Below are 12,622 nucleotides of genomic sequence, written 5' to 3'. Positions count from 1 at the left end.
AGAGTACTGACAAAAGAGCAGCAGCCAGAATAGTCATTACCTTTGGCACTGCTGTGAAATGGCTAATAAGTTGCCGTGGTAACTCCAATCTATTAAACAAAGAATAATGTAATCTTAGGAAACCAGACTGTAATAACCAAGGGTAGGCTCTCACTAAAAGTTTTTCCTGCTGCAGGTAACTGGACACCGTCTGAACGCTGAATATTTCATACGCTGTTGGACAGTCAGTCGGGGGTTTAGACAGAGATCACAGCTCCATCCAAGTGTCTGGTAGGAAGATCAATCACGACTTATTCTCCATTTTCCCACACTACTGCACTCGCTACGTGTTGCTGTGCCGGCAGCTGCTGCTGGTATGGCCTGATCTACTTTGAGGCGGACGTCATGTTTTTCGTGTGTGAAAAAGACAGAAGCAGGGAGAAAAAGGAGGGGGGGGGGCACACACAATAGCTGCTACTCCCACTAATTCTGCTGGCTTTTCAAAAAAAGCTGAGGTGGTAACATCACATGTGGGGAGATTTCATTATCACAGCACTTAACAACTTCCAGCTGCAAAGACTGTATTATAAAAAGGGGTCAGAAACACCGAAGCATCTTTTCTGAGGTGTTAAGTGATATCAAAGTGTTGTTTGAGATAGTGGAGGATTGTACAAGGCATTCTGCGAGACTGCTGACATTTCAGGTGTTAAAATCACACATCTCTTGTTTTGGGATTGACAATCAAAAGCCGGCAAATATCACTGGATGTTTTCTTTGTGTCCTGCATGAAGTAATGTCACTGCCTCCGAAAAAGGTCTGAGATTCTGTATCGTGTCCCATCTGTGGTGGTGTTAGAGCTGCCACTTTTGCAGGTTTCCCACCCAGATGATCAGGATATTCACAAAGCCAATGAAAGTGTTGTTACAATTCGCAGATTTGTGTTTTCCTAGGAAAAATTCAGATTATGCTGCACCCAAATTTTGCAGAGTATAAGAGGAGAGGCAGGTGGGAGAGAGCATGCGGGCAAATGGTGGGATCAGCTGAAAGAAAGAGCAGGAATAAGGTAATGTGTTCTGATAGTTTTAGAGCACATTAGGCAGTTTTCCAATGGCTCTTGGGCTGAATCTTCTATTAACCTGGTGAAGCTGCTGGAGTGAGTGTGCACACTGCAGATGGCACACAAATGCTACAGGAGCAGATGGCACAAATACTACAATCCCAACTGTCTCTTACCTTAAACTGAACATAACCTTTTCAACTTACCTAAACAACTGCAAGACTATCTATTTTTAATCTTGCAACAAACCCAGGTTTCTAATTTGACAGTTGTGTCCATAAGAAATTTTGCACTGCAACCATTTAAGTGCTTTATTTTAGCCATCATATATAGCATTGTGGGTATCACATGTGAGGCAACCAATCCACATGATGACGCTATCAGTTACATTCATTTCGTCATGTTGGGTCACCAACTTAGTAGTTAGGGGTCGACTGATTGTGTATTTTTGAAGGCCGATATAATAATGATAGTATGGATACAGATAAAGCCAATTAATCAGCCTGGGCTGTACCAGTTAAAGGGTTTAAAAATGTGTTCATGCATTTAAGTATACAGACTTTACATTTGGAAAGCAACACTGGTATTTGATCGGATCTTTGCACCAGAAGATGTCTAAAACAACTGTGTGTCAAACTGACTTATTGAGTCATTATTGAAGGACCACACATGCCCAAACACACACCGCTTTAGTGGACGTCGCTACTCAACGCCAACATCCTGTATGACACAATGTGAGCATCCATCAAGACCTTGAACAAAGCTCCAGTCATGCGAGGCAGCAGCAGTTCTGATGCCGACAGGTCGAAGAGAGAGTAGGGATGTAAGTGTGTGTGTGTGTGTGTGTGTGTGTGTGAGAGAGAGTGTAGGTCTGTGCTGCTATACCCACGTATCCAGCTCATTATTTGCCTGACAGCAACGCTTCTTCTCCCCTCACTCTACTGTCAGAACGGACTCTATTGCCTGCCATAACCAAGGTGGAAAAAAATTGACTGCTTCCAAGGAAAGCTGCCCCCCCTTACACAGATGTATGTGCCTCTGTGTATAGCTTTCAGTCTAGTTACATTTTCCCTCCACTAACTCAATAAACTGGACAGAGAATTTGTATAAAAGTCAACTCAGGGGGGCAGGAACAAATCTTTCTCTTTCAGATTTCTTTCTGAGGTGCAACAGCAGCAGCTTGGCACATACAGGTAGTTAAAAAAAGGGATATATTTCTACCAGCAGGGTCAAGAAATGACAGCTCCACAAGGTAAAGTCTAGTAGTCACAACATATTCTCAGCAGAAACCATCTACAGACTCATTGCTTTAAGAAAAGAAGTAATTCGGAGTTGGTTAAAAAGGTGAAATGCATTTCTGAGTCAGGACACAACTTCAGGAATTAATTACTTTCATGAACATAGCAGACAAACAAAATCTTCCTTGAATGCCAACTAATGCCTGTCTGCTCTTAAAATCATCAACAAATATTAGGAAACCAAAATGAGCACAGACAGATAACGGGCAAGTCATATCAGGGACTCGCCTACAAAATTGTGTTTGCATATTGCAGAATAAGCTTGACATTTTGGTGCTTGTAAATCCAATCAAATTGCCGGCTTATTTAACATAATGGTTAGCTGCGGATAATTTGAAGCTGTGCGCGGAGGAAAATCAATATCAGCATCCAGACGGCCACTTCCAATCAGCATCCCCTCTCTGTGCCTGCAGTTGTAAAAATACATGTTTTCTTTTGACGGTGTCAAAAAGGGTGAAGACATTATAATACGCAATGCAACATCATCAGAAAAACCTGCCTTTTTCTTAGAGCAACACAGACTGATCTTGCCTCTGAGAGTCAACAGAAGATACCAGAATAAATCTTTGAATAATGTCCCAATTAGTATTCCTGGCAAAAACAGTACTCACTGGGGTCAGGTTTATGTGTTAATCTATACAAAAACTCTAGAGCTACGGCTGCCATGCACGTTGAAGAATTCCCGAGAGTGTTAATGATTGTAGAAATGTAGGGCAATGGTTCTCAGGAAGCTGATCAGGATTACACATGGGGTCAAAAGATGACTAGAGGGGGATGAATGTTGCAAAATTCATGAATAGTCAACTACAGCTATATTTCTGTTGTGAATCTCCATGTTGATAAACACACTTTCCATATAAATACACGATTATTTAGTGTTTCATCAAACATTTAAGTAAAGCATTCTAAAAATATATATTTAAAAAAGACATTACTTTGTGGCTGAAATCACCATTTTGCACATTTAAGCCCGCAACAGAAGGTTCCATCCAAGCATTGCTTTATTTTCAGGGTCCCAGAGAAATTCTTTTGAGAACAACAGATGTAGACTACTCATAGCTGCAAGGGCTTTTAAACTCTTGAATATCAAAGTGCGCCTTTGCTTTCTTTTCTGTGACATGTTTCCAAAGAACTGCGCAGACTCAACTGTAGGAACTGATGGCACTTCATAGCCCCAAACTGAGGCAAAGCAGCTCCTATTAAGTGCAGGAAAATAATACCATAGGTGATGGTTAATCCGATTCATGACGGCTGTAAAGAAATAATTCAGTGCTACGATCCTCTCAAAGCAGGATCAAGCTCATCTGAACCATGTGGACCCTCTGGTAGCCCTAAGCCTTGGCCCCATGGCTATAAAATGCAATCAAGTTATCAACATAATTGAAGAGGCAAGTGTCACCCTGAACAAGATGGAGCACCTGTCCTTGAAAATTAATAAATGAATGCATCAGTCGTGCTGCCTGCTTGAATGCCACAGAGTATGCCACCACCACAGCAGCAGCAGCAGCAGCAGCAGCAGTGAGGGGATGCTTTGCAGCCAGGCGGACACTTGTGAGCCCATGTGACACCGTTACAAAGCGGAATAATCCTGCATTGTGATGACAGACACACCACACCGGATCAGTTGGCTTCCGGGTTACAAAAGGTCTGCTGTCATGATGAGCACCGGCTGTAATTTTTGCGCGCAAATCTCATCAGTCCGGTGTGCATATCCTCTGCTCAGCAAGTTGTGTTAAACTCTCAGGGAGAATCTATCCCAGCAGTAAAATCAATCAATCACATCGACCACCGCTGGGGAGATAACCATTTCAACTTCGCACGCTCAACACTGAATTGTCAATGAATTAAAGCAGTGCAGAGAAATCATGCATGTCTCCCACAAAGTTGTACCTGCAGCTGCAGCCTCCTCGCGCGGCTCTCTGCAGCTGCTGTGTTCACGTTATTGTCGGGTGAATGCTAAACAACACGAGAGTGGTCAAACCGGACCAGCTAGCTGATTGTCACTGGGTTCATCCCGTTTAATGTCAAGGTCCTGTAGACGGGCTGCACATGGGGCCACTGACCTCATAGGCAAAGTGTGAAGTGAAAAACCCTGCTGCTGGTCATTACAGGAAAACAATGTTGAATGTGAGGAGCTAACATAAACACAGCATCTAAGTAGTTGAAACTGTCACTGTGCTGACTTGTAAAGAGTGAAATAACGCAGTGAAAATACCAGACGCTATGTTTAATTTTTAAAAATGACCCCCTGGAGCGTTACGGGCATCAATCTGCCTCTCATTGCCACTACAAGCAACTGTTACCCAGCTGACAAATGTTAGCTAGCTTACCATGGATCAAACTCGTGGATGATGCTCTCGAACCGGATCACGGCGAAAAGTCTGGAGCTGAATCCGGCCAGGCAGGCCAGGAAGAGAATGCTAAAGGAGAGTAAAGACTGCCACCCTGCCGGCTGTGTCAGTCCACCAGACAGGCCTCCTTTGCCCCCTCCTCCACCCGCGGCGCCGGGTCGGCTGTTCCCGTGCACCGAGCCCCCGGCATTGGTGGACGCTTTGTGCTTGCCGTCGCTGGCTGCGTGGTGCTCCGCCATTTCTGCGCGCGGTGTCGGTAGGATTTGCTCGAGCGTCCCTCCTGCCACGCTCCCGTGTCTCCCTCCACTCCGTGCGGTCGTAAACTCCCTTAGTTTGTGCCCGCTCTCCGTCGGTATTCTGGCTCCTGAGTCCCCCGGGTGTATATGTATTTTTAATTCAGTATCGCTACTCCGAGGGGCAGCCCTTACATCCCGAAACGCATACTCATGCGCCACATACCGAGCCTGCAACAGTCAATTCGCTTCACGATTGAACGCCGGTGGAAAGGGGCGGGAGGGATGCGGTGGGCGGGGCACTAGAAGCTCTCGCGGCCTCTCACAGCTCGACAGGTACCAGAGGGCGAGGCTTTACATCTCTAAGCCAATCAGAGAGCAGCACTGATATGATAGACAAATAAATCCACCAATGGAAGCACAGTAAATTATGGCTGCGTCTGATTGAAACAAGGATTATCCCCTGTTATAGATGAATATTGAGTCATTCTGGTGCTCGCTATAAATACAACGCTTATTACTCAGCTTAAAGTTGGCTTTATGGAGCTGAATTAGTCACTTTAACAGAGAATAACAAAGACAAGATAATGTGCACACAGTCCAAAATCTTGAGGGGAATTTGTCTCCTTGCAGCTAAAAGCTATAGGCAGGTGTGTGAAGATAAATGTTCTCTGTGAGTGCAATATTTCTGTTGCCCTTGGATGTTCTGGACTGGGTGGTGGAGAGGTAATAAAGATTGATGTGTCTCATCATTATTATGTCCCCCAGCAAAGACAAGAACATAGCATTCATCATTCTCTTAAACTCAGGATGTACTTTCACAACTTCCCCCGAAGCCTTGAGAGCCTATATTGGAATGAGACACTTTTTTCTTTTTTTTAACATTTCAAATAAATGCTCAAGTTTTTGATTGATAGTATACATTCATTTTGTGCTTGCACTGTTTCATATAACAATGAGACAGAGGCAGGAAGTGTTATTGATTTATCTGAGATGTGATTCAGTCCCAAAGGGAGCAAAACAATAGTCCAACAGTCCTCTTCTGTGTAATATTATAGATAGAAACAACTTTGTTCTGGAGTCAGAGTGGACAAAAAAATCTTTTCTCATCTCCCCTAACATTTGTTGCATATAAAGCTGCTTTGTATGAACCGATCCTGCTGCACAGAGTTTCATCTTATCCTGAGGTTACCCTTGGAGCATTGTATAATCAAAAAAAAGCCTGTTTCTAAACAAGCAGCAATGTAATTTAATCACTGACCTCCAAAACATTATCCATTAATTCAAAGTGTGAATTTATTGTGTTTATGTATTGCACCTGATTTCAATAACCATTGCTTTGGGTAAGTTATGTTTGAATATTTAAACAGACGCTGCACACTGAGGCAATAACTACTTATCAGAGAGTCTGGGTTTTAAAGGGAATTCATGTTTTTCTGTTAACAATGTAAAATAAGTTGTTAATTATGTCCACTTTTAGTACCTTTGATTTGAGAATGGCCCATTTGCTGGTTTGAAAACTTTGCTAATTGCCCTAAATCCCCATCCTTACTTTGCATCAGCAGTGTTTACAGCTCTCCTGTCACCCATAAGATCATGATTTTAAAAAATGCAAATGAAATATTCATGTAGAAGAATTGGACTGAAGTTTGAGCCGGCTTAGCACAGCTGTGCATTGAGGCTATCTTCTGGAGAGACGGGGAGGAGATAAGAGGGAGATGAAAATACAGCGTCGGAGAGACGGGGAAGATGGAAGGCCGATAATAAAGGGGAGTAAAAGGACGATTATGGAAATTGATGGGGGTCATCATGGAGAGTAGATGGAGTGGCAGAAGTGGCGACGAGTTTTGAGTTCATGAAGAGCTCACATAGACCAAAGCCTGGTATTATAGACACTATTATAGGCATATGCTGCAGCTGAAAGCCAGTGCCAAGCAGAATTCACCCACACACAACATACACACAGGCAACCGAGTGTGTAAAGATACAATGCATGCAAACACATGTAGTCCCACACACATATGAGCATGCATACCGATGAATACATCTTTATGTAGCGGGCGCACACACACACACACATATGCACACAGCTCCTCGATCATTCATCAAGGCCTGCTTATGCTGTGATGAGTGCCCTACCCCTTCACCCTTTCCCCTCTACCTCCACATTCTGAATGAATGACCTTTGAGACAAATAGAAATGCAGGCTGTGAAGATTGCTTCAATCGCATCTATTGTCAAAAGGCCAGGCCTAGATGAAAGCCAGCCAAAATGAGTGCTGTTGCCAGGCAGGGCAGCTTTGCTTTCCTACGTCTCCAGAGGCAGACTTGAATGTTTGTGTTTGCTTTGTCTTTCTTCTCTGGGTTTTTTTTTCCTCCCTAGAACTTTACAGACTCGCCGAGTTTATGCTTGGCATTCTTAGGTGTCTACACTTCTTTACTTTGCCAAAGGCCAATCGTGCAAAAAAGCTTAAGATGCCTGGCATGAAACACTCTTTGCACCTCTGTCATCTCGCTCTGTTTTGACTGCATATGTGAGAGAGCTAGAAAGCGCAAGGGAGAGAGAGAAAGAGGTGTCACAACTGGTCAAGAAGATTAGAATCACTGTGCCCATTTCTCACACTTTCTGCCGAAACTGATGTCATACAACATAGTGCAACCGGTGACTCCTGGAAGCTACAAACAGCCATCATCTAGGTGCAGTGTTGGCTGGCTTTAGTCATTTGTCTCAGTATTTAATAATCTCAAATCTTTCAGTCAGTTGTGTATGGTGTTATGTAAGCACGAGGGATAAAGCAAAGGATCCTCCATGAATATGCTGCCTCTGATGTCTGATGAAAGCAGACTTGCTGTATACTTTTAAAGAGAGCCTCCCATATAATGCAGGTGGTACGTGCACAGCGGGACAAAATCTGGTGTTGTAATTTGTTTATAAGGCACACACTGCAGTGTGAGGTATGTCTGAGGAGCGGGCACATCATGTTCCCGGATCCTGACATCCTTGCAACATACTGTACCTCAGTGGAGGGAGGGGAAAAAAAACAAATTAGAATTGTAGATCCATGTTTTATCAATACCCACTTTTTCCTATTGAGGGTTATTAATGGGGGGTTGCATGATATGGGTGGAAGGCAGGAAAACACTGCATTGATTGCCAATCTATCCAGGGATAACACACAGATACACACACATTCACACACTTACAAATGCAGCCACTTAGAATTTCCCATCCCAACAGAAGGCCTTTCTGCTGCCAGCCAGTTCTGAGTCAACTCCTAGCTACTGGTTTCCTGACAGGGCATGCCAAGGACCAGCCAAGGACCGGGCAAAGTCTCAGCAGGGATCTGCCACGGATCTGCTTGGGCCCCATCATGGAGGAACCGCAAATCTTTAGGTGGATGCATCTGTATGTAAAGTCAGCTTCCTGTCTTCCAAACCAGTTTTCTTTTTCGATTTCAACTTCTTATTGTCTTTCACTTTACTTTCCATTGCTCCCCTCTAATTACCTTGTGCATCATTTACATGTGGAACCCAACAGAGGGGGGATCCATTCTGTATATTCAAAAAGCATGGATGCTCATTGTGAACACAGCAAGCTTTAAAGACTCCATAGAGTCCGCCTGTGTGATCCAGTGTAACAGAATGATTAGCCGGCGCCTGGGGATCGCCACTGCGCACACTGATCTGCACCGCAATCATTAATAGAAATGAGAGCACTTAGATAAAACCGCTTAGCATCCCAATGAGGTGCGGTGTCCAACTGTTATGAACTATTTATTTACCTGTAGCCAACAGAGAGTTAGACAGTCTGCTGGAATAGCTGTACAGCATCATCATAATTATCAAGGTCAAGTTTCACGTGTCGTGAAAACAGTTCCTTATTTAATTTAGAAAACTATGCATTAGAGGTTTCTATGACAACAGAGTGTAATGACATCTTGATGAGTCAGAGAATGAAAGCAGAACAACATGAGGCATGACCTGAGTTAAGTTCTAGTTGATGATAAGGGGTCTTTCACCGGGTGCACAGGGTTACCTGTGTGGTCTCATCAGTGACACGCCATTTCACACTGAGCATGCCTCATTTCTCCAGCAGTCAATGGGGCACAGAGCGGCAGTTAATGTGAACACGACCCACTCAGACCCAGGCAACACATGTGGATGATACTCTGCAACTGCACAACATGTTAATGTTGACTTTGATGGAAGGTGTGCTGGCATGGGATCAGCTGTGGGTTTCACCTTCTATGACAGGGCTGTTAATCTTGATAATGTCACGGGTGATCCACTGATTATCTATAGCCCTGCACTACTTAGCTATTCATATGCACCGTGCACATTCAAGCTCAGACTCTGTCTTTAAAGAAAATTGCTTGTTGTGATAGACTATGAAGCAGCATGATAAGTTTCTATATTTTGAAAGAGAATATGGCGTGATCTATCATCCCGGAGATCAGAGAGCTTTTGCTCAATTTATAAGGCTGCATCTGCCTCAGGATTGCATTCATTGCATTCATCTGTCATTTTCCAAAGCACATGAAAAGTTATTTCTCCCTAAGAGACCGTGAGCTGCAGAGACAATGACAGTTTCGATTGAAAATTTCTTTTCATTTCTCATTTGATTACAAAAATACTTTCATCTTCCATGTCTCCGAGAAGGGAACAAAGCAATCAACGTGATAATGTTGTCAATGGAAGCTTTAACTTTTGCCAGTTTAAATAAGGAATGAATGAGAGTGTATCATTGTTTCTGAAAGAAAAAGTCAGATCCTTGCATCTTTATCTTCCCCCAAAATCATAATTTCAAGCAATAACACAGTCACAGAATCTATCGTTCAGATTTTTAATCAGGCTTTTAATCACAATAATTATGGCATGAAATTATACAATAATTATGCAATTATGGGATATAAAAAAAGAATCATCTTGCATCTGAGCGCATAAAGCCGGCCATAAATAAAGATAGAAAACTTTTGTCTGAAAACAACTCTCAAAAACATATCAGCATAGAAAATTGGCTGTAAACATCCACAGTTCACCACATTCATCAAGATTGATTCTGACCTGTCGACACAGCTGAAAGTGCCGGCAGTGATGCTTCAAATCCTATTGGCATGCTGCATAAAAAGTTTGTAAGAAAGTTTCAATTGATGGAGCGAGAGAGATGGGGGGGGGGGAATAAGGAGGAGGGTGGTACTAACCTGAGCTCAACAGAGATATCAACTGTCTGCAGGCAGAATGTCAGATTCTGAAAAGTTGGCATGCATTTCTACCTCTTCAGAATAACAGCCGCCTTATCAACATTTCCCCGGCTTTGGTATGGTTCGAACAGCCTCTGCGTGATGTCTTTGGAGGGAGCTTGCCATTCAGATATGAGAAATGTAGTGCGTAGAAAACAGTTGAACTTGGTCTGACATTATCCCCGCGGGAGAGGCAAAATATGACTCACGTGTTGAAAATTGAAGTACGCCTCCCAATTTCCCAGCTGCCTCAGCTTGACAAATGACCCCTCTTTCACTTTTCTGAGTAGCCAACACGGGCTGTCTCAATTCAGAAGACAACAGATTTATGTGATATTGCTACAATGACAGCCTTGAAGCCTCTGAGGCAAAATTACGGCGGCAGCATCCAAAAAAAAAAAGAAAATCTTTGAAAGTTCATGCAGAGATCGTGCATTTATAAGGATGACTGTGTTGTTTCTCACAAATTGTGGATATTTGGACTGAATTCCAAAACAGCTTCCAACTGCACACGCCTCACTCTCATCTTGAATTCATCACTACAGACTTTAGGAATCTGTAAAGCTTTTGCTCCACATACAGACTAAACTGAGACTTGTCCTTTTTTGTTTGTTTTAATGCCCTTTTCTATAATGTGCAAACAAATACATTAAATTAAAGGCCAACTCTGGTTTATTTTCTAACCAGAGAGCACTCTGTAAAGGTGGTTCAATATCAAGTGGCCCCTTGGTCAGGACTATGCATCTCTGTGCTCAGCCCCGTGTCCAATCGATTCTCCTCCTGGTTGCCCTCGATCGGTCATCTGACAGAACACAATTCACGCCTCCAAAATAAAGTTAAACTTAGCAGGGATCGCCAATGAATATGGGGGAGATGGAATGAGGTGGAGGAGGGAGGGAGGGGAAGGATGCAAGATGGGAAAAAAGGGAGACAGGGAGGGAGGGACAGAGACTGCCAGCCCTGTGTCAGCTGCTTAGTGCTGGTGATGTCATCGCTGATCGTGCCTCCACCAGAAGGACACAGTGCACACATGTAAAAATCTTAAACACACCAACCTTTGCTTTTTCTTTTTTAATGATTGTATCATGAGACAATGTTGTTAGTCAACACATACAGGTTAGTGTGGTAAAGCAGAGGTTTGACTGGTATTTGTTGTACTGCATCTTGGTTGCACCTGCATCATGGGGCATGGTTGCACCTGCTACCGTGGCCCTGCTAAATGCCCACTGCCACTGTTATTTTTATTTGACATATTCTATTATTATTATTATTATTATTATTATTATATTTACTATTTACATACTACTATTACAGGCTGTTCTTTGCACTGTTCGTACACATATCTATGAAAAGTAATGCACTAGTATATGTATATAACCAACATAATCATGAGCCGATAATTCGTGTAAATCCAACGTAATTGGGAAGACAGCAATTTCTTGACCAGTACTTTGAAGTGAGTAAAGAAGGAAATGGTATAAAAAGCAAAAATCGATGTAACGAGGCAGGTTGGGGCGGTGGAGGGGTCAAACAACACAGGACTTTCCCCCAGGAGGCTGGTGTTCTGAACCATGTGAGACCCTGAAGATGCCATGTTCCTTTTTTTTTAACCCCGACCAAAGTAAGTTTACTTGCATAAACCTAACCTACATAACTTTATGTTAAGTATGTAACATCATTCCTGGGGCACTAATTTGTTAGATATTTGATAAACCACTGCAGGGGGATTTGTTGGGTCTCTGTAGATTCAATTAAAGGTATAGTGCCAGAGGTGGCACGGTGGTTAGCAGGGGTTAGCACGGTCACCTCACACGAAGAGATTTCCCCAGGTAGGGTGCTTTGACCTGTGCAGGAGCCCGCTGCTCTCCCCGCGTCAGCATGGGCCCTCTCCAGCTATTCCGGTTTCCTTCACAGTCTTAGGCTAGGCTAACAGGTGACGCAAAATGGACTGTAGGTGTGAATGGTTGTCTGTCTCTATGTGTCAGCCCTGTGATAGTCTGGCAACCTGTCCAGGGTGTACCCCGCCTCTCGCCCAGTGTCAGCGGGGAAAGGCTCCAGCCCTCCCACAACCCCTAACAGGATAAGAAGCTACGGAAAGTGAATGAATGAAGGGTATGGTGTGAGACCTGCTCTTTGACTGGGTGGGCACTACAAAAATAAAATTTAAGCAAACTGAATTGCTGTTTCCCACTGCTTCCAGTCTTTATGCTAAGCTAAGCTAACCGGCTCCTGGTTGTAGCTTTATATCTAATGTACAAAAATGGGAGAGGTCAATCTTCTTAGCAAGAGAGTAAATTAGCATATTTCCCAAAATATTAATCTGTCCCTTTAAGGAACAAGATTCAAAGCTAGAAAATCACAGGTGTAAATCATAACAATAAGGATGGTTTTATCCCGCTAAGTGTGCTGGGAAGGCTACTTTGAAAGCAAAGCTTTACAAGCCACCAATTACTAATAAGTTGAAC

The 12,622-nt window shown here is 43.2% G+C and overlaps 1 protein-coding gene across 1 annotated transcript in view; it reads right to left on the bottom strand.

Annotated features, from left to right (window-relative positions):
- LOC126384297 (dolichyl-diphosphooligosaccharide--protein glycosyltransferase subunit STT3B) overlaps positions 1-5,173 on the bottom strand; it is a 117,317-nt gene extending 112,144 nt beyond the window's left edge. Inside the window, exon 1 of the mRNA XM_050035267.1 lies at positions 4,665-5,173. Coding sequence (XP_049891224.1) covers positions 4,665-4,924 — 260 coding nt within the window. The 5' untranslated portion in view covers positions 4,925-5,173. The remainder of the gene's footprint in view (positions 1-4,664) is intronic.
- Between the last annotated feature and the right edge of the window lie 7,449 nt (positions 5,174-12,622).

This window comes from Epinephelus moara, chromosome 22 (assembly GCF_006386435.1).
Source record: "Epinephelus moara isolate mb chromosome 22, YSFRI_EMoa_1.0, whole genome shotgun sequence".
In the NCBI taxonomy this organism is placed as follows: Eukaryota; Metazoa; Chordata; class Actinopteri; order Perciformes; family Serranidae; genus Epinephelus; species Epinephelus moara.
Note: the sequence above shows the minus strand (reverse complement) of the source record. Positions and strands in the feature narration are given on the sequence as shown.